The sequence below is a fragment of the Notechis scutatus genome, chromosome 1 (assembly GCF_049901735.1).
Source record: "Notechis scutatus isolate UNSWTSFEM ecotype Mainland chromosome 1, rNotScu1.2, whole genome shotgun sequence".
Classification (NCBI taxonomy): Eukaryota; Metazoa; Chordata; class Lepidosauria; order Squamata; family Elapidae; genus Notechis; species Notechis scutatus.
The window spans coordinates 73066946-73088961 of record NC_142009.1 but is presented as its reverse complement, the minus strand read 5'-3'; the positions used below and the strand labels follow the sequence as shown (position 1 = coordinate 73088961).

At 37.3% G+C, this 22016-nt stretch overlaps 2 protein-coding genes across 7 annotated transcripts in view; one reads left to right on the top strand and one right to left on the bottom strand.

Annotated features, from left to right (window-relative positions):
* TBCE (tubulin folding cofactor E) overlaps positions 1-9742 on the top strand; it is a 38962-nt gene extending 29220 nt beyond the window's left edge. For both annotated transcript variants that reach the window (XM_087967711.1, XM_087967714.1), the window contains 4 exons: positions 4877-4945; positions 6193-6252; positions 7337-7428; positions 7680-9742. In XM_087967711.1, the coding sequence (XP_087823837.1) occupies positions 4877-4945; positions 6193-6252; positions 7337-7428; positions 7680-7772 (314 nt within the window). In that variant the 3' untranslated portion in view covers positions 7773-9742. The remainder of the gene's footprint in view (positions 1-4876; positions 4946-6192; positions 6253-7336; positions 7429-7679) is intronic.
* Positions 6689-22016, bottom strand: part of B3GALNT2 (beta-1,3-N-acetylgalactosaminyltransferase 2) — a 33019-nt gene continuing 17691 nt past the window's right edge. For 2 of the 5 annotated variants that reach the window (XM_087967699.1, XM_087967708.1), the window contains 7 exons: positions 20486-20596; positions 16538-16616; positions 15246-15429; positions 14545-14670; positions 13136-13295; positions 11544-11600; positions 6689-9070 (listed from right to left, as the gene is read on the bottom strand). In XM_087967699.1, coding sequence (XP_087823825.1) covers positions 8936-9070; positions 11544-11600; positions 13136-13295; positions 14545-14670; positions 15246-15429; positions 16538-16616; positions 20486-20596 — 852 coding nt within the window. In that variant the 3' untranslated portion in view covers positions 6689-8935. The remainder of the gene's footprint in view (positions 9071-11543; positions 11601-13135; positions 13296-14544; positions 14671-15245; positions 15430-16537; positions 16617-20485; positions 20597-22016) is intronic. The other 3 variants (XM_087967704.1, XM_087967709.1, XM_087967710.1) reach the window with 2 other exon arrangements.

Here is a 22016-nt window from a genome sequence, read left to right as displayed (position 1 = left end):
ATCAGAATTAATAACAGAAATGTTGTTACTGGCAGTTTGAACATTTTTTAAAAAAAGATAATTGATCCAGATGGCATCTATTTTCTACAAATTTTAAACAAACTAAATGTTCTTAAAAAACAGTGTCTATGAGAAGATTTACATGCAGTCAACGTACTATTAAGTTTCAAGAAGGGATTTGGAACTGCTGGTTAGTTTTAATTAACAATGTACAAAATGTTCCATGCCTGAATCTTTCCATACACTGAGCAGCTGGTCTTGAATAGCTGATGCCCAGTCTAAACATGTAGACAAAAGTGTGTCAGGGGAATGAAACTGGGCAAGAGCCAAGAATGAGAGTTATCCATGGTGACAACATTGCAAGCAAGCACTCATGGCAGTGGAGAGAAAGACGAGAAGGTACTGATGAGACTACAAAGCTGGATAACCCAGTGGATATACTGTTCTGGAACGTCGATACTGGCTGAGAAAAGAAGTTAAGGCCATGTGGAGGAAGAGAGTAGATGAGCACTAGCCTTCATCAACTTACTCCTCCATCCTTCCAGATCTACCGTATTTTTTGCTATATAAGACACACTTTCTCCCCCCAAAAAAAAGTAGGTGGAAATGTCTGTGCGTCTTATACAGTGAACGTTGCCAAAGCCTTGCCCACCTGCCAGCCCCTACCCTTCGGCCTCTGCCTCCTTGCAGCAAACTGCAAACAGCCTGGTCAGCTTCAGCTTAGCCTGATTGGCACAAGCAGCTGGTTGTTGGTTGGATTGGCCTTCCAACAATCAGCTGTTTCAGGGTGCAGGGATTGCTATTGCCTCCGCGTGTCTCATTTTTGGCCACCGTGCACCCCGTTTTCAGCCTCCGTGTATCCCATTTTCTGCCCGTTCCCAGCAGCAGGAATCGGAACAGGTGGAAAACGGAGCATGCAGAGGCCAAAAACGGCGTGGAGGCCAAAAATGGGATGCAGAAGCCAAACATGGGGCGTGCGGAGGCAGCAATAATGTCAAGCCTGAAATTGACATGTGTACCCATTTTAGTTAGGCTTAATATATATTCTTTTCCTTACTTTCTCTGTGGCAGTCAAGAGGGAAAGGTTTCAGGCTCGCCACATTCCTAAGGGGGGAGGAGTGGAGATAAAGAGAGAGTTTTGGCTAGGTGATCTTTCTTCCCGTGAGAAACAAGCTGTCGTTGCTTGGGCCCCTTGAGGTGGAGATTTATGACATCAAGCAACATTGAATTACTTCTATTGGAGAATGTGACTTTTGGGAGTTGTTTCTAACTTGTAATATTGTGGGGTAATTCCGGGTTGTATCAGATCCAGAATTACCATGGACTTTGCCAATTTGATGCTTTCCTAAATAAAAGAAATTTCTTTTGAAGATAGACTTTGTTCTTTTCTTTTTAAATGGATTTCATCACTTGGAAACCTGACAAATAGGCGATGGCGATCCCTGCAGCCTGAACAAGATGATCATTGGGAGGCCAATCCAACCAACAATCAGCTGCTTGTACTAATCGGGCTGTGCTGAAGCTGACCAGGCTGTTTGCTGTTTGCTGCAAGGAGGCAAATTGCTGGGAGGCAGAGGCAGAATTTTTTTTCTTGTTTTTCTTCCCAAAAGCTAGGTGCATACTTATACTTCCACAATTCTTCTGCCACCACCCATCCTATCAGAACCTATCCTTCCATCCCCTCCGCCATCAGAATTGATGAAGCTTTGGACTTCCGGTGATGTTTCCGTCGTGGGCGGATCAAAGTCCACAATTGTCTGCGGCTTCAATCCGTGCTCTCCCGTTGGAGGGCTCTGAATAGGGCCAGAACCACCTTGAAGGGGTGGTGAAGAAGGGGAGGCCACCTCTCAGGTCGAGGGGAGCCTCATCTCCCCTCCCTGGCTAGGTATACTCCCTCCGAAGACAGGCTGTAGCGGTGGCCAAATATGGCCACCCTGAAGATGGAAGGCTATCTGGGACAAAGATTGTGCAGGAGCGGTGAAGCAGTGGACAGTGTGGAGACCGGGCAAATTAGGTGCAACATATGGATACAAAGGTAACCCGGAATTAAGATCTAAAGAATTTTTTAAGAAAGATTTTAAAAGCGGCAACCAGAGAGAGTGAATAGAAAAATCGGATGCAAATGAAAGTAGATTTGAACTTCAAAATAGAAGGAGGAAGCCAGAAGAAAAATACTTGCTTAAATTGAATAGATAAATGATTTTGACACTAAACAGGCACAATTAAAAGCTGAACTTGAATGTGTCAAAAGAAATAATAGATAATTGGACTTAATTGGACAATTGAAACTTAAAAGTCCTAAATAGAGAAAAGAAAGTGAAAAGAAAGGGTGGATTTGGACATAAGAGAGAGCGCTACCTAATGGTAAAGGAAAAATTTTAGTGGCTCTTTAAAAACTGTTTGGTTCTTTTAAAATTGGATTTAGATACAAAATAAGAGGACTTTGTTATAATATAACAGAAACCCTGAAAAGTGACACTAGAATATCATAAAGGAAGAAGAAAGAAGGCTGAAACCTGGGATTAATTTGTGACTTTTGGAAAAAATAAGAATTTAACAGAAGGAATTTAAAAATAAAACTATGGACATTGGATTATTTGGTGATCTTGGAAACAATTTAAAAAGGAATTAATAGAAATTGATTGCTAGAAGCTGGCTGAAATAAACTACTGGTTAATTGGATTTGACTTAAATACTGAAAAAAAGAGATAAATAAAAATTAAAAGAGCTGCACAAAAAAGACAGAACTTTGCGTGCAATAAAATTGGATTCAAGAAGTATAAAGGAAATGATATACGACAGTATTGCTTCAAAAGAACTAAAAATGGCAATGTTGGAGAACAAAGAAGGACAGAAAGACCCAGAAGGGGAGGAGCTGATCAAAGAAGAAGCCAGCCTTAACGATCAAATGAAATAACGAACAATAAAACAAGGAGAAAAAAAGATTGAAAATTAAAATCTGGAGGTTTGGGGGAATGATTAAAGAGCGGATGGTTTGGAAAGTCAAACAAAGAGAAAGGAAACAGTAGAAAAGGAAACTACAGAAGAAAGCTCAAGAGAGGGAGGCGTTAAAAACTGGAGTAAGAAATGGAGGGAAAAGAAATAGGGAGGAAAAGGGGAACAAGAGAAAGGACCAGAAAAGAAGGGGATATAGAAAGTGGATAAAAATGAAAAGAAACTATACGGTTAGGAGACTTAGAGATAATGGACAAATAAGGAATAGAGAAAGGGATTCTGCAAGGTAATGGTAGTGGTGTATAAAAATACAGATTTGTAAAATGAAAAGACTGATGTTTTTTTTTTAAATTTGACTATTTTTTAAGGATTATTATTAAACTAAATTATATAGAGATATAAATGAAATAAATGTGAAAATGGGAAGTTATGAGAAAATTGTTATAGTTAATAGAATTAAGAATATAGTTAAATGTTATGAGAATTATAATAAAAACATTAGTATCAGTCTTTATAATTAATTGAATATTATATATAGATATAAATTATATTTATAATATAATAATATTATTATAATATTATAATGTAATTGAAATAATAAATGTTTGAAAATGGCGGGAAAGATTCATGTGGAACGAATTGTTATATGTTAATAGAATTAGGGAATTATTAACCTAGAAGTGATAATTTAAAATGTTATTATTATGTTAAAGGAAGAACTGATGTACAAGAAAAAAGGGTGGTACACTCAAATTGGTATTAAAGGGGGAAATCTTTAGAATTGTTAAAACTAAGATGAAACTTATTGAATAATGAAATAAGAGTATGCGATGAAATTGCAAATGTAACAGATAAAAGTATAAAAGTTAATGAATATAGAATAAGAAATAAGAATTTTAGATATTGTATAAAGAAAACATGAGAAAATTTAAAGAAAAATGAAATAAGCTAAGATATGAATTGAATATTAGAGAAAAATTACAGAAAATGGGAAATGTAATAATATATATGAAATTGAATATGAAAGAATATGTAACTAAGGTCATGTTTGTATGAAAATGTAAAAACCTGGAACCACATTTTTCATCACGAGATGTTTTTTAAATTGGAAAAATAAAAATCTTATGCAAAAAAAAAAAAAAATTGATGAAACTTTTTGGATGAGAAGTGAAGCATTTTCTTCTTCCCCAAAGAAAAAACAGTCCAGTTGTCTTTTGAAGAAAAGAAAAGCACCTTTGGGACAACGATGAACTGGATAACAATCCAGACAATCATCAGTACTAGCTTTTGTTTCTGCCACTCCAAGACCAACCTAAAATGGTTCAAGAGGGCTTTTTGAAGACTATGTTCGATTCTGGTTTGAAACAAAGCCTTTCTCATTTTGCATACTGTATAACTTTAGTCTTAATATCTATCCTGGGTGAACTGGAAAAAAGTGTTAAAATTACTAACCATCTAGACCAGGGCTGTCAAACTCGCAGCCTGCAGGCTGGTTTAACGAACGGGGTAAAAAGTCATGATATTACGTGACGCCACCGTGACAACTCGAGTTTGACACCCCTGATCTAGAAGGACATGTCTTCTGATTTAGAATCAGTATGTCACTCACAAGCAAACCTGGGTGTTATATTGAGAAATGTAGATCATTTAATATCCTTCATTTTCAGAGACATTTGTGCTGGCTGATTTGATTGAGCAAGAAATATGTAGTTGGATTTCCTGAATGTTTCTGACAGTTTTTAAAGCAAGTTCAAAACTAGAAGTAGGTATTTTCTTCTTGTGACTCTTAAGCATTTATGTATATTGTACCTGCTCCAATAGGAAAACTTTGAAAAATTTGACATCCTATAGGAATTTTGCTCTTTATACTATTACATTCTGGCTCAGTATTTGTTTTTGTTATTGTTTTCCCTCTCAACAGTCTATGGTGCCCCAGAAGATGGAGAGCTGGAAAGAGAACAACCTTTTTCTCTAAAGAATCAGTTGTTGAGTAAGATACAAATGTATACTAATTTATCTAAATATATAATACTATGCTGAAAAATCTGCAAACTCTGCTGGTTAAGTTTTCCTACCAGTGCAAATTATGGTTCTAATGTCTACAATGTATTCCCACAGCTATTATTTGTATCTAGTTTGCATTCTGCATGCATACTTGCAATTCCTTCTGAACAAACATGCCTTAATTAGCAGTGATGTGATTGTATAGACCAGTGATTCTTAAACTGTTTGACCCAATTATCCCTTTTCCTGGTCTTGAATGTCATTACTCCCCACACATAAAAAAACTTGTTTTACATAAGTGTTTCAGCAATGGCAGTCCTAAACTAGAGCCTCACCTCAGGAACAAGCAATTTAAAATTGCTTCATTACACCAGGATATGCCCAAATTATCCCTTGAAGGTAATTACCCCCAGTTTCACCCCTGTAATTGACAAAGATTAGTCTTTGAAACTACCCCAATTCTTCTGGAAAATGTAATTGTTTCAGTGCTTGATAAAGAATGCTTTGCCCAGCTCTCATGCATGTGGCAAAGTACCCTCCCTGTTCAGATGTTTTGTACTCTTTGTAAGCTAGGAATGGCGGGGGGGGGGTGCATTAATATTGTAACCTAATCAGTATTTTGACTCCTGCTTTTGGTATAAAGGTAATTCTTGTGTTGCGACCATCATGTATGAGTAACTTTCATTGTGGAATGGCCAATTGTATAAGAATTAAGGGTGAGATTCAGTAGTGGGATTCAAAAATTTTTACTACCGGTTCTGTGGATGTGGCTTGGTGGGTGTGGCAGGGGAAGGATACTGTAAAATCTCCAGTCAGAGGTGGTATTTGCTGGTTCTCCAAACTATTCAAAATTTCCGCTACCGGTTCTCCAGAACTGGTCAGAACCTGCTGAATGAGCAGGTGAACCTCTGGTGAGATTCCCTAATACCCTAACATTTGTTGTTTCAATTAAATGTGCTAAATGTTATCAGCCAACCAGTGTGTGAATGTTAACTTAATCCAGTTTTTGTAGCCAATAGAGCAGAATTTGAATGGAAATGGATGTGTGCTTTCCCAGTTAGATAGGAGTGGGTGGGTGTGTTTGGTGATAATTGGAATAAATTCATTAAAACCTGTGGGAAATGTTACTCCTGACTAATTTCTACAATTGGCTTCACTAAGTGTACTTTGACTAGATTGAACTCTGTTCTCGAGTGAACTCTTTATGCAGATTTTTCTTTTTTCTTTATTAAGCTTTGACTTTTAAATGCCCTGACAAAGCTGACCAGAAGCCTATAGAGAAGAAACTTCCAGGTAAGGGAAAATATGTCTGGACCTCATGTTTCCTTCATGTTACAATTATTTTGGTCATTGTGTGAATATTACAGTAAGATAGATAGTAACACTTTTAATGATATTTTCCCTATCTGAAGTAATTGCAAATGTTGCAGCCTTCAAAAGCAATGCAAACCAATATCTGTTCTGAAGCAGAGCAAGAGAAATCAATATATCAAAAATAAGGCTGTTGTAATTTAATCCAAAGTATTCTTCTTAGTATAATACAGTATAATAGAAAATTAACATCTGCTCCGGTTGTGTTTTTTTCCTTAGCAGTGGAAAGGTGCATTTTGTTTAGAAATGTAAAGCTTATTTCAGTAAAACACTTAGTAAAAAATGTACATTCTTTGCTTCACTCATGATAATGGAGTATTATAACTTAAAAGACGAGATATCCATAAACCCTTTGATGTTTGTATTTTGAAAAGTATTTATTCAAAATAAAAATCACATTTATCACAAGTTGCATAAAATGATACAGCTTTTTCAAAAAGTTAATAGAAAAATACTTTAAAGTACATTTTTGACAATAGAGGACTATTGCTGTGCCTTCAGATAAAGCTTTAAATGAAATAAGGGGAAAATTACCCAGCATAGCCAAATCTCTAGATGGGTCAAATTTGTAATACTTTTACTCCTTTAAATCTTACTATAAAAATACACTTTCACTTTCATATCGTTAATTTGAAATACAAGTGCATAAGGTTAATGGTAATCTGGACAAATTAGCACATAAAGATTTGGGGGCCTCGTACTGTGAAGTAGAGGAAAAGGCTTCACTCATAGTGTTAAAGTACAAAAGAGCTAATGCCATAAATAGTATTTTGAAGGTCACTTAGGTCAGTCAGTGTGTTGTAGATATAAAGTAGAGACTATAATTTGGTAAACTTCTGCTTAGGAGGAGTACAGTTTTAATGTCAAATTATTCTAATTGGTTCCTGTGAACTGCAGGAGCTCAACTCCCACAAATCTATTTCAGTATCAACTTTTGCTAGAATTTCAGTTGCTGTGGCGTCAAGTATTATCTATCTATAGTTAAACAATTCTCTCTTTAATGTAGATTCTATGACTATCCAGAAGGTCAAAGGATTGCTGTATCGTCTACTTAAAATTCCAGGCTCAGAACTGAAACTATCATATGAAAGTTCTAAAGTAAGCTCAAATTCAGTAATGCAACAATACATGAATTGAGATGTTCCAGAATAATACAACTTGTTACCCTGGTAAAATCAATACATTGCACTCTATAATGTTGGATGATTGATTTCTTTATAAGAAAAGCAGTACTATTGTTTTGAAATCCATTAGCTTCCTTTCCTTTATATTCCATCTTAGTCTTTTAAGATATACAAGATTAAAATGTGCAAAACTAATATCTAACTGAATCTTTTTTTTAATCCTAGATGAAAGGCAAAGAATTTGAATTGGACAATGACCTAAAGCCCTTGCAATTCTACTCTATTGAAAATGAAGATTGCATTCTAGTACGATGGTAAAAGCTGCCTTCGATACATTTTAAGATAACTTGCACACTGCTAACAAAGTTTAGGATGATTTTTAATAGTATTGTTGGGGAAAGCTTTTATAAAAATGTATCACTGTTTGGTAGAGAAGCTTTTGTATTCTTGTTTTCTTAAGAAAAGAAAAGAAAAAAATATCATGCCTGTAAGAGAAAATGAAAGCTTTTGCCAGCTTCAAATAAAAAGTAATTCATTTGTGCTACACTAGTAACTTACAGAAATCAGTGGGACTCTCAACAAACCTTCCACTCACTACTATACAAATAACATATTTGAGAGAATTAAAAGCTGAGGTATTTCATTACCAACCCATCCCAATAGCCACAGAATACTAGAAAGCATAAAAATCACTCAACGGGGGGAAACCTAGTATTTAATATGCACATAGGAGAAAAGGCTGCTGTCTTACTCCCTCTACATGTTGGCTGAAAGTACACAGAGGATAAATAGAATTACTACAGCATCTAACTTCCTTCTTTACAGGAGTTAACATGATAATATATCAGTATTCCCAGCAAGAGGCACTGTTTCCCTCATATTTGAAATACAGACTGAAATTAAATCAATCTGATCCCTAATTCATTAGAAGCCAACAGTATATATGCAGTCTGCCTCAGTTAAGTGTCTTGTCTAGCAAGGCATATGGGCAGAGAAGTGCAAGTTTAATATGCAATATGTACAGTATTGTATCTGCCTTTCTCAGTTTAGCCTCTGTCCCTTGTTCTTGTATACACTAAATGCATGAAAAGTCAAGTTTATCTACTTCTGTAATATATTAATAAAAGAATTCCCATTCATATTTGGCTTCGTAAAAGAGTATGTTCAAAAATGAAATGTGTCCATTTATTAAAAAAGGGGATGTGTGTGCAAATACAGCCCTAAGGGCCATTTCACACTAGACAAATTATCTACATGAAACACTTCTTTAAAGAATGTGTGAGGCTTGTCTGTAGTTTACTGCCATACTGAAATGAACATACACTGTATGTAACCAGTGGAGTAGAAGCATAAATTGGCTAGCGACATATTCTTACATTTGTCACCAGCAACAGACTATATAGGAGATTGATGGAACATCTGTTTCGAGGCTTTCCCTTCCTTTCCTCTATAACATTTTCCTTAGAGTGTTTGCCACCCCTTCATTTTTCTTCACATTTGCAGGGGTCTCCACAGCGTTCCTTTATTCTCCAAAGCTCTGCAAGCTCCTGAGCAGAATACTGAGGAGAGGACAGCATACCACTCTCACAAGTCTTCTCACACAACCAGAGATCGTCCTATTTTAAAAGAAAGCAATATACTGTTAATACTGCTACACTATTACAGGCATAGCTTCAAAAGCAGTTTTAGGGGACTTGGTTTAGATATATGTACCCTTGGGATGTAATTTATAGAGATTAAGAAAATAACAGGTAGGCAGAAATCCAAATGTATATATGTTGCTCTTTCCTAGTTCAGGCAAGTACTGACAAGTTAATCAAACAATTCGAAGAAAGGAAACAAAGGCACAGGCAATATTTTATTTAAAATTGATTTGTGCGCTATCCTTCCATAAACTATGTTAAAAAACCATATGCATTCCTTATGATGTGGGTATTATGTTAAAGAATAAATCTAATTTTATTAGATTATATGATGTTACCTGAATAAATATAAAGTTATTGAGATATAAGTCCTAATTTAGGTAGTATACATAAATTTTATGTATGTACTGTATGTATTACCATTCAAGAGCTTCAGGCAATGTAGTTTGCTTAGGCTGAAAGAAACTGATTGGCCTAAAGCCACCTAGGGAGCTTCAAAGTTGAAATAGCTGAATATCATAGAGTAGAAGGTCTACCTAATCAATATACATCTTTAAATCCCTTTCTGAAACAAAGATATATTGCATCCCCAGCTTTATTGGCAAATTAAAATTTAATTTATTTAATAAATCAAATAATCTGGAACATGCTTTTTCTCGACAAATTAACAATCATAACTGCTAATCACTGCACTGTTTTCAATTAATGTCATGTTATCTCTGCAATCTTTTGATGCATAAATTTATACTGTTCCTTAATTGGAGATAACATCTGTAAATTACTTTATCCATTCTCCAAGATCTTTCAAAGATAATACTTAAAGGTTTTGCCATACATCAACCAGTCTCTTCTAGGAATATATACCGTATTTGCCGGGCGTATAAGACGACTTTTTGCCCGAAAAACATGCCTCCAAGTGGGGGTGCCTTTATACGCCGGTATATCCACTGCCGGCTGGAGGCTTGTTGGACGCAGCGAAGGCGCCTCTGGCTTCCTGGATCCCTGCGTCGCTTCCGCTTCATCCCGCTCGCCTCGCTCCGCCCGAGGCTGCAGCCTTACTGCTCTTCCCACGGCCCCTGGCACTCTGCCCTGCCGCTGCAGCCCCGGGATTTCTGGAGGCGTTCCGGTGGTGGTGGTGGGTCGTCTTATACGCCGGGTCGTCTTATACGCCGGCAAATACGTATTCTTGTTGGAAAAGACCAGGTCAAATAACAAATACTAATATAAAAATTAAGTAGTTTGACTTAATTCACTAAGCAGCTTTTACACTGATTCTACTAATAATAATTTAAATGAGGAATTATGGACATTGGAAAACTTGGTTCATTTGGAAAATAGATCACAGTTTCCCGTATTAAGAATAGTGCTAGATTTTAAATACTGTTCTGCTCTTTGGTATTTTCATGGAATACCTTTTCTTTTAGCATACAGAGTGCAGAAAGCTAGCTCTAGTTAACTGTAAGGCATTTAATTATAACAATTTCCCTCATCTGCATTCTTAATATAAATTTAGCAGACAGAACTTAATGGACTACTATAAAACATTTGACAGACAAATCTACCTTTACTTGCAACAGCAAATTGACAGAGGTAAGGAAGAAACAGAGTAATTTAATTTTTAGTCTTCAATCATTTTATAATATGAACTTATGTGTATGTTTCTTTCTATATTTTAATTGCCTTAAACTGCAGATTTTTTTTCCTTCTTTTGTTTCTCCATTATTGTATTACAAATTGTTGAAACCACATTTCAAAGCAATTTGCCATGAGACTGGAGGGAAAAACAAGTCTGTAAAATGGTTTGGAAAGACCTGAATTCTGCCTTAAATCTATATTTTTATTTGCTTAATTACTGGGGGCCACTTCTAGGTAGTAAGACAAAATTATCTAAAGTATTATTAATGCCTAGTTTTATAAATTTTATAAGCATAGATAAGTAGCTCTGAAAAATCACTTCTTGGGGCTTTCATGACTCCTCATCCTTGAATATATATTTCAGAAGTCCAAAAAATTGATTTCAGGGTAATTTTAAAATGTTGGGGCACACTAGGGCAGGGGTCCCCAACCGCCGGTCCGCGGACCGGTACCGGGCCGCGGAACAAGCCTTACCGGGCCGCTGGTTGCTGGGCGCCGCCATCTTTTTTTGGTAAAAAAAGCAATTTTTTGTCAAAAAAGATGGCGCTGCCGGGTGAGCTTTTCCGGGTAGAAAGCCATTTCTACCCGAAAAAGCTCACCAAGCGCTAAGCGCCATTTTTTGACGAAAAATCACTTCCGGTGACGTCACCGGAAGTGATTTTTCATCAAAAAAGATGGCGGCACCCAGCTGACGCCGGAACCGGGCCGCGGCGTCGAAAAGGTTGGGGATCCCTGCACTAGGGGTCTGTAAAAGTTACTGCTATCATTCATACAGATTTATTCAGAAATTTCATCTGACAGTAACACATACCTGGTATCTTTTTGGCCCAATGGCTGCCATCCAAATACCCATGCTTACATCTTCACCCTAAGTGTATAAATTAAGTCAGAACCAAAACAAGGAATGTAGTAAATAACCACAATCAGAACTGAAACTCACTGCAGAAAGCACATGCTTCACAAAATAAAGTTTGCCTTATTTTTAAACACTTATGTTGGCAGTGTTTGTTTAGATTACAGATGCCTCACAACCCTATACCAAAAAAAGCATAATGAAGAACTTAACCACTTTCATAAAGAAAAGGGCTTCCTCAAGTCACAGCAGATTTCCAATAATTTCATAATTTAAATTGTAGTTTTCTTTGTTTTGGCAACAAAATGGAAGTAGTTTGCCATTGTCACTTTCTGGGTTTTTTCAATTCTCCAGTCCTACCTATGATATCACATCTAAATATTAATCAGGTCTGATCTTGCACAGCTTTTTGCAGGGGGATAAGTCAAGATTGTCTATTGCAATATTTCTCAACCTCAGCAACTTTTAAGAAGTGAGGACTTCAGCTTCCAAAATCTCCAGCCATCCTGCTATCTGAGGTAATTCTGGAAGTTGAAGTCCACACACATCCAAAAGTTTGTGAGGTTGATAAACAGTGGTCTAATGTAGTATGAGCATTCTGTCTAGTCAGAATTCTGTGTATACCAATCATTCACCTACCTACCAATGTGCAAATGTTTCCATTATTTTGATTTTATACATAGTTTACATTACAAAAGAGAGAAAGTACAGGTAGTTCTCAAATTATGACAGTTCACTTAGTGACTGTTTGAAGGGACACAATAAACCCCCCAAGTATTTATGACACAGTCCTGAAATTACAAATGTTGCAGTATCATGGCAATTGTTCGCTGATATAAACAACCACAGAGGCATTCAACATTCACTCTATTCCCCCCTCTCCACAACTGCCTTCTCATCCCATCCTGCCATGCGGGACAAGAGTGAAAGGTTCTGGGGGCCATGATCTCATGTACCTTCAGGCACCAATTCTCTGCAAAAGTAGCTGAGTGCTTGAAGTCACATGAGATCACGGTCCCCAGAATCTTTCACTATCGGCACGAAAAGCATTTGCAAGCCGACTGGATGCTGGAAGGGAAATCGTCCTATTCTCCTTTCCCTCAGAAGCAAAGAAACCATGGCAGAGAGCAGACAGATCTTTGTAAGGTGAGTCTGGTGTGGCAGGATGGGAGAGGGGAAGCATGAGGTATCTCAATGGGTTGGGTGGCCTGTTCCATCACTAGGGCCCCCCCATGGCCTTCCCCACCCTGAGATACCTCGTGCATTTAACAACCTACACATTTTATTAGCGAATGCATGGCCAAAAGCAGGGAGTGATTAAGTTCAGGTTACATGATTCATTCCTACAAATCTTCGAGTTACGAATGTAATTGGCAGGCTCCATTACATTTGTAACTTGAGGATTACCTCTGTGAATTTGCACAAAGAATCTTGAAGGACTACTTATCTTTAATGTCAGAAATCTAGGTTTTATCAGTGATCCAATTTAGTCAAAAGGTAGAATCCCACTTTGCTCTAATCATGCCCATCCCTCCTATCAAAAGACTTACCTGATATATTTTGAGTCTTTCAGAATTACTTGCTAGCCATTCTACAACATCTTTGGAAATAACATAACCAGATCCACAAGCAAAAGCTGGGTATGCGGGACTTGGGTACTCCAACTCCTGCCACTTCCCAGTCCGATCAACTGCCCAATTTAATCTGAAACTTAAGCCAAAATGTTGTAATTTTGATACAAAAATTAATAAATACTCCTCTAACCTATCTGAGCAATTGAGCTTTCCTAAGCTCTATTTCACGGGCTTAAGTAACAGAAGAATCCAAACTCATTTCATGGCTTTGAGAGGTTTGCCAATAGACATAATTTCAGTTGGGGTTTTATAATGTGAAGGATAGCAGTATCTGTGTCACCACATTTTAACCTTTGGGTAGAACCCATTATTTAAACTCTTCAATTAAAATACATTCCAAAGAGGAAGAAAAATAAATAAAAAATAACATCCCATTAGAATATTCTTGTAACTTCAGTAGACAGATTTAAGATCCTTAAAGGAGTAATTCAAGTATTTGGATTTCTTTTTCACTTTATTCCAGGGCAAATAGGAATGTAAATAGTAGTTTGTCACTGCCTTCTGAGATTTTTGTCTGTTTCCCGCTCTAGACTACAATCCCAGAATTTTATAGAAGTCTCCTAACCAACTACTAATCATGGCCTACTACTCTTAAACAAAGTTTAAAAGACTAGAGAATTCTGAAAGACCAGAGAATTCTGGAAGTTATACATTTTAAAGTTGCTAAATTTGAAAAATGATGTAAATTGAGAAATTATATTACTGCACAAATTATATTAAGCCACACAATATTCTACTTAGCAACACAACGGACAATCCTAAACCCCAAAACCCTACTCCTTACCCCCTCCCCCCAAATCTGTCCGCTAAAATAAGATTTCACTGTTCATTCTCACTAAGCATCTGCACATAGTAGTAAGTCAAGACTGGGAAATTTATAGCATTTATTAACTTTAAAGTTCCTTTGTGAGAGATGAATTCAGACTTCCTATGAGTATTTGTCCTTTACCAGCAGCTTACTGCTCGGTAAACAGAAACAGGCATTGGGATTAAAAAGGAGAATATATAAGAGAGGGGAAAGTCCTGTCAAAGAAATACTAGTTTTTGGCTTTAATCCTTTCCAGCTCCTTGAGTAAACAGCCATATACATATCCATATTTCTTGCTGCCTGACTCTACAGATAGACACACAGAAATAATTAAAATAACTCAATGTAGTTTGCTCATTGGTCAACCAGTTTTTAAAATTATTTTTCTATTAAAAAGATCTTGCCTTCTTTTAACAGTCAACTCACTTTAACTGCAGCACAACTATTTTGATTACTATGAAATTCTTTACACTAACTGTATAAATAACAACACAATATATTAGAAAACAATACTCACTTTCCCCACCAGATATTTGGTCTGCCCAAGTTTTTAAGCTTTATTCTGTTAAATATTGTCTCTAAATCTATGTAGCAGTCATCATCTGTTTTCAGCAGGACATCAAAACTTGTAGCTTCTACAGTCCTGTATCAAAATCATCAGTGTTATCATCATCTAGAAAAGTATTTTGTCAATATGCATTCTTATCTGCCACGAATGGCAAGTACTCTGATCAAGTTTTAATTAAACCCATAATAGCAAGTAAAACAATAATCGTATTCTAAGAATATTTTAAACGGTGATCCAGCACATTGTAGAATGTCTCATTCTTATCTTCTCATCCTTGAAGGCTACATTAAATAAAGAAGCAAAGAAAAGGAACCTGATTTACAACATTGTTGCCAGAAAATGGCATTTACTTCCAGTTTCCAGTAAAAAAAAAACATCCCCATAGTAAACAATGGGTTCATTTAATAACCCATTCAGCTATGTTTGCTGAACAACAACTACTGCATTTGCTTTATGACCACTGCAAAAAAGGTGATAAATCAGTCATGGTCATGTGATGACCCATTTAACTATCACAACGTACAACCAAAATTGCAGGCTCAATTATGCTCCTAAGTCAAGGACTATCTGTATTCAGTGTCGTGTTAATTTTATACCAGAAATCAACAAGCAAAACCCATATGATACCTCCACCCCACACTCCAGCTTACCATCGATAGAAATTCAATAATTTGGCTGGAACATTTCTGTAAGTATCAACAACATCAACAAAAACTATGTCATCGTAAATGTTGCTTTCTTCCTTCAGTAAGGCATCCTCCTTTTCTAGTTTGCTCATATGGTTTAGGAATCTTTCAGAGCGACTCTGCAGGGTTTGTAAAAGTATTTCACCTTCTGAAATAGAAGCAGTAAAAGGCTATCTCACATTACAATCTTCTGTCCTTACATTGAAGGGTTTTTAATATACTTCCTTTGAGCTACGTCCAATGTTACATATATCCTTGTGCATTGAGGTTTCTTGTTCTTCTCCCAATCCCACCCAAATGTGGCATCACAGACTCTCAACCCTCCATATCTTATTTGAAACTTGCATACGGAAAAGGAATTCATTTCGCTATCGGACTTTGATCAACAAATGCATTCAATAAAAGACAAAGCTGTGCAACTATAGTCAATTTATTAGTTCAACAAACTTGTACAGTCTTTAAGGAACAAAAGCTAGTGAAGAATTAAGCAGCAATAAAATATTAGGCACACTGAAAAATGATTGGGCAAAATACCAAACCACACAAATTGATTTCCGTGAGTGCAAAATGCCTTTTCCTATCACTTCTCCCTCTGACTTCCTGACAGAACAATTAACTAGAGGAATGAGTTGCTTCCAGAGGTTGTGAGTGCTCTTTATAAGAACAGATTGGACAACGTTTGTCTGAAATGGTGTAGGGTTTCCTGCTTCAGCAGAGAGTGGGAGAAGAACACCTCCAAGGTCCCTTCCAATTCTGTTATTCTGAATACATGATCAAAATTTCCAGCTAGTAATCAAACAACCCAAAGTACATTTTGAAAGGAAGTGGCTACAGCAGAAAGGTGAAATTGTCTCGTTCCCATCCCTCTGATGGAAGTCCTTAGGTCAGAAGCAAGGCTATTTCTTTAAATTTGTACCATTTTGCATAATAGTAAGGAAAATGCAAGACGAGAAAACTCAAGTTCAAGGATATTTGAACCACTTTGTGAACCACAACCCACAAAACATTCTTCCCCTCCAGTGGTGCAAAATGGTACAAAGACAAACTTCTACACAAGAGTCCGTTTTTGGACACTTCATGTCACAATAGCTCTGTATCCATATTTTAAGCAGTCAGACAAGTGCAACAATTCTCACTGAGACAGGATGCTCCGAGACTGAGGTAGCTGATCCACTAAAGCCACCTGGACCTGAGGTGCATTTCATCCACCTGCTTGGCATTAACAGAAGGAAGCTTCTGCACCCTTTGCTGCTTACCTTGAATGGTATAAATAAAGCCACCTGCGATCCCCTCCACACCCTGTGTAAATTCATGGGGTAGTGATCCTTCTCCTGCCTATTGTTTAAAAAGACAGTCAAAAAGTATAATTAATTAAAACGTATAACACAATATACTATACTTATTCTATTTACCCCTATTAATACGGTCTAAATTTGATTGTACTGTCAGAATTCGTTTTTAACAATAATTTCTTACCCCCAGAGGGGAAGTGACCTTCCCCTCACACTTCCAGTTTTCCAGCAGAATGCTAAGACCTGGCTTTGCCAATTATTAGCATGGACGTCTAAAAGTTTGAAGTAGCCCTGGGGAATGGCTAGTGGCCCGAGGACAACTTCCTAACTTTTGAATTTTAACCTTGTTAAATTTTACCTGTAAGTTTTAACTTGCTTTTAATTCAGTTTCTAAGCTAAGCTTTTGTCCATGTACTTACATGGCTTTATTATGGTAAACCACTTAGATAGACAGTATAGAATTTTAATAAATTGATAAGCACATTTCTTAGTGCTCTGATAATTTATAATTCATGGTCTCTTGCCTCTAGTATTCCCAAAATTCCTAAAACTTTTAATGGGAGAGGGACATAGGCCACAAGCCATGGAAATGTCAGGAAAGTTCTACTCTGCAAATAAAACAAAACTTGTCAGCTCACAAGATCCAACATTTTCTCTCTAAAAATGTATCTACCTGCAAACGTGTATGTAGGTATATAATGTCACCAGGGGTGGGATGCAAATATTTTTACTACCAGTTCTGTGGGAGTGGCTAGGTGGGAGTGGCTAGGTGGGAGTGGCCATGTGACTGGATGGGCATGGCTTTTTTGCAGCAACCCCCCCCCTCACTGTTTTTTTGCCTCCTGGGCCTCAGGGAAGCCTCCTGGGAGGCTGTTTTTGCTCCCAGGAGGCTTCCCTGAGGCCCAGGAGGCTTAAAACGGAACACGGGGTGGGGTGGGGGCACGCAGCGCGCGCGCGCACACACACACAGCTCTTATTTTGCCTCTCTCTGCACAGCTGATCGTTAACAATGTATATAAAATACCCTGTGCACAAAGCAGTCCCATGCAGGAGTAATTATTTTCAAGTGCTCTGTTTTTTAATCAGAACATGCATGTTTCAGACGTTTTTGTCTCTATGCTGAATTCTTTTTTTCTTATGTTGAGATTCATCTCAAATGTCCAATTCTCTGCACAGCTGACTTTCTGGTGTAAAAGAATGGTAATTTTTCATCCCATATCAAAGGAGTAAGGAGCAAGGAGGTGAGACACCAGCACAAGGCTGGGTTCAGGCAAGAGTGCAGGATCCTCCCCCAACCCACCAAGGGTCAATTCAGTGACCAATCAGGATTACAGATGTGGTCACATGACATGGACTACATTTCCCAGGATACCTTAACTACATTTACCATGATGCATTCCCTTAAGGGGACAGCTCCCAATTCCTAACTAACTATCCCAATTCCCTATTAACTGTAACTGGCTGGACAGCACAAGACAGAATGAAACACAATTGCTTCAGAGAGCAGTGGCGAAAGATAATAGGAAAATCTCAAGGCTGCAGGGTTTTCTTGGTGGTAGCATATATACTGACATTGACAACAGAGGAAGGCGCTGAGAAGCTCAGTGGAATTTCTCTCATTGGGACATCAGGGAAAAGCAAACCAGCTGCTGGAATGTGCCATGTTCTGAGCCTGTCCTTCCCTGCCATGACCACTGCAGTAAGGGGCAAGTGCACTGTAAATACACTGAAGGCAGCAGCTGGAAGGAAGCCAAGGAAGGAAGGTTATGGGAAGATGGCAGGTTGGCAGTCGGGTGGAATAGATGGGGGAGGAAGGAGGAATGTATTGGGAAGATAGGGGATGGCGTGCAAACTCCATGGAATGGATGATGCATAATAGGCTCAGCTTCTCAACCATTAAATCACCCTGAATCAGTCTGGGTTTCGTTTCATCCAAAATCTGGGACGACTAGAACACTCCAGCTTTTGTTTCAGTTACACTGTGTCCGGGCCCAAATCGTTTGGCAGATTTTCTAGATTACGTTGGCTTGTGTCAGAGTTAGAACAAAAGATGTTTTCTATTTTGTACGTAGCCTTCGTGGAACTCAAACTTGCAAAGTCTGAACAAAAGTTAACTCTGGGTAAAAGAACGATTTTGGATACAGAGCCCTCTACTTTATATCTATGATTTGTAAAGTACAACTCAAGAGGACCACTGCCTTCTGGTGTACAGGGAATTAGAACTGCAATCCAACGGAAGATGTTTTAGGTGATAACTCATGGGTCAACCCAATTATGTTTGTAATTGTTAATTGGGTAAGCATGAATAAGAGAGTTCCAAATACTCCTGCAAACAAAAAGCTGACAGGTGTGTAATGCACATTTTTGGATGGCCTCCAACATTCCAGTAAAGGAGAAACAGCATACGCAGCTGTTTCTCACAGAAGTCATACATGGAATTTTTACTGGTTACTTTGGTCTCAAATTAGCTATAGGGCAACTGCATATGAAACATAATTACTTTGTTATTAGTCTCTGCCTTGGGAATTCTTGCAGGCTTTCAAGCATCATGTTCTTGTCTTATGGGAAAAGTTTAATCCCAATAATTGCATCCATTGAATATTTCCATGCACATTTTAGAAATAAAGAATAAAAGGGAATGTATAAAGTGGTGGATAAATGTGGCAAAAACAAGGAAGCCTTGCAAGATCAAAAGATTGGAGAAGTCAATAAATAGTGTTGCTGAAACCAGATCCAGCTATGTTTCTTTTCATTTATCTCATGCCTTTAATTTCTTTGGTTTATTATTTCTTATACCTTTTCTATTGTTGACATATTGTTGCTTACCCAAAAAGACAACAGCGTAATAGTATATACTGGGTGTATATTTTAACAATCTAAAACTCCTAAATTCCCCTATTTTACCACATACATATTTATAGAGAACATCTATCTATGTGGTTGCTAGGAGTCCAAAACAAGTTGATAGCAAATGATCAATCAATTAAATGCAAATTTTATGTACCTGTATACTGAAATGCACTCTTACACTTTTATTATGCACTGAAGGTGTTACCTAGTTGGGTAATGAAACATCTGAAACAAAATAACCAAGCTGAGAGAGCACCAAGGATTCAAAAATGTTACTTTTTTAATGAACGTAATGTTCAAAGTTAATAGTGACATATAAAGGAATTAGGATATTTTATTACTATTTTACACTTCAGCAAGTTATAATTTTCTTTAAACTGTTTTGGTCTAATTATTCAGAAATAGTTCCTAGCTAAATTATGTAGCATCCTTCTTGAATTAAGAACGTTTACGTGATTAGTGGCTTTAAATCCGGGGTGTCAAATTTCACGGAGGGCTGCATAAGGGTTGCGTTGGACCTCAGGAGGCCAGGGTGGGTGTGGCCAGCTCAATGTCATTCGTGTCGGTGGCGCCTTTGGTGGCCCAAGTACTCTGCCAGCGAAAACAGGGTCCCGAGCTCCGTTTCCAACTACAACGGCCTCCTGCAATTCACTGCCAGGGAAAACGGAGCTTGGGAGGGTCGCACACAACCCTCCCAGGCTCCTTTTTCACTGGCAGAGGCACCGCAGGTCGGTCCTTTGCTGTTTCCAGGGTGGCCCTGTGGGCCAGATCTAAACATCCCACTGGATGAATCCATCCCCTGGGCCTTGAGTTTGACACCCGTGCCTTAAATGAAGTATTTGGAGAGCAGCTACAAGTGTTGGCAACATTAGCATTTATTTTCTGGATATGTATTTCAACTGTGAATAAGCATAGCTATCTAATACTAAAAGAGAAAGATACAGAAAACAACATGGACAGAAGGGAAAATAAAATATTTTAAAATCTGAAACATTTAAAAATGTGTTCATTCAAAGCAAACTTTTTTGTCCGTTTAAAAGAAATGGGAATAAAAAGACAGACCGTAATAATTCTGAAGACACCACCGCCATCATTCACCATCACTTTATGAAGATTTCTAGAAACAAGGCCTTGCAAATCCTGGCTTTCCCATACAATGGTGCCTTCAAAACTCTGTCAAAACAGCCATCATATACTATTAACAGTGCACCAATATGTGAACACATTAGATAAATGTATTTCAGAAATCTTTTTAAATGCTTTGAAGACAGAATAAATCTAAAGCATTATAATTTAATTTCAATACAGACACAGATATAGACTAGTACTGTGCAAAGCATTCAAAAAGAAGTACTTTGCAATGGTCAGAGTGTGCCAAGCCCCTTTCTTCAAAGCACTGAAGAATCTATGTGTTTTGGAAGGCTTCTGCAATTGCTTTCCTGACTGTGTTTACATACTGTATATGTATGTAGGCCCAGCTGCTTCACTAGCAATCCCAAAGAAAGTTTTCAAAGCAACTGAGCAAGAATTCCAAACAATATGGCTTCTATAATGCTTTGCCCAGATTAAGACTCTTTGCAAAGCACCTGTTCCAAATGCTTTCAACAACCCAAAATATATGCCTAACTCAGCTGACACCTGCACATTATATTTTGTAATGAAAAATCAGTGATAAGACAAAGATTCATAGTGGGGAATAATTCTTAAGTGGTTAAATAGAATCCTTTTTTAAAAAAAAAAAAAAAAAAGTACTACCAGCTAGTAAAATACCAGAGTTCTTTTTACATGTCTGTCAAAGATACAGACCACTGGTATCTGTGGTTCCTGAAATATTGCAATCTTCAAAAATCAACAAAGAAATCTAGCCACTTTTAGTATGAAAATGTGACAAAGTATTTTGTAAGTATGGTACAAGGCAAAGGATGTAAGCACTTGGATATGTCAGCAAGTGCCTAAGACATTTTAAAATTACAGTTAACTAACCAGGTTATGATAGCCTGATTCATTTAATGCTATGCTTGAGTGATCAGGCTATTAGCAATTAGAGTAATTCCTACTGAAAATGCTAGAATTTCCTTTCGACAAAGCATGCAGAGATTTTTATTACACTGGTAAATTTTCATCTAAAATCAGAATATCTTCAATCTTGCAAGTATAACTATTGTTTGTAACCTCGTCTATTATATTACTGCAGAAAACTATATTGCTAGTTTTCTTTATAATAATTTCAATTTATATTCTATATGATACTATTCTATGAATTCTAGGCAGATTACTATAATACATATAGTCACAATAAATCCATAAACTTTATATTGGACCACTCATTAATTAAAATGCTGACAACTGTATATGAGATTTTCCTCTGAAAAGACTGTAGAGAATCAAGAGCTTTTTTCCTAAATGACAAAAGGGAAAGAACTATCCTAACCTTAAGAGCAAGCTAGTCCACAGAGAAGACTTCTAATCTCCAGGGAGAATGGAAACCAGAGCATTCTTCTTGCATGTATTGGGCAAAAAGATTCTACCTGGAGTCACAAAGGTAACAAGGACCCAAATGATAAAAGGTTTTGTAAGTAATAACCAAGACTGT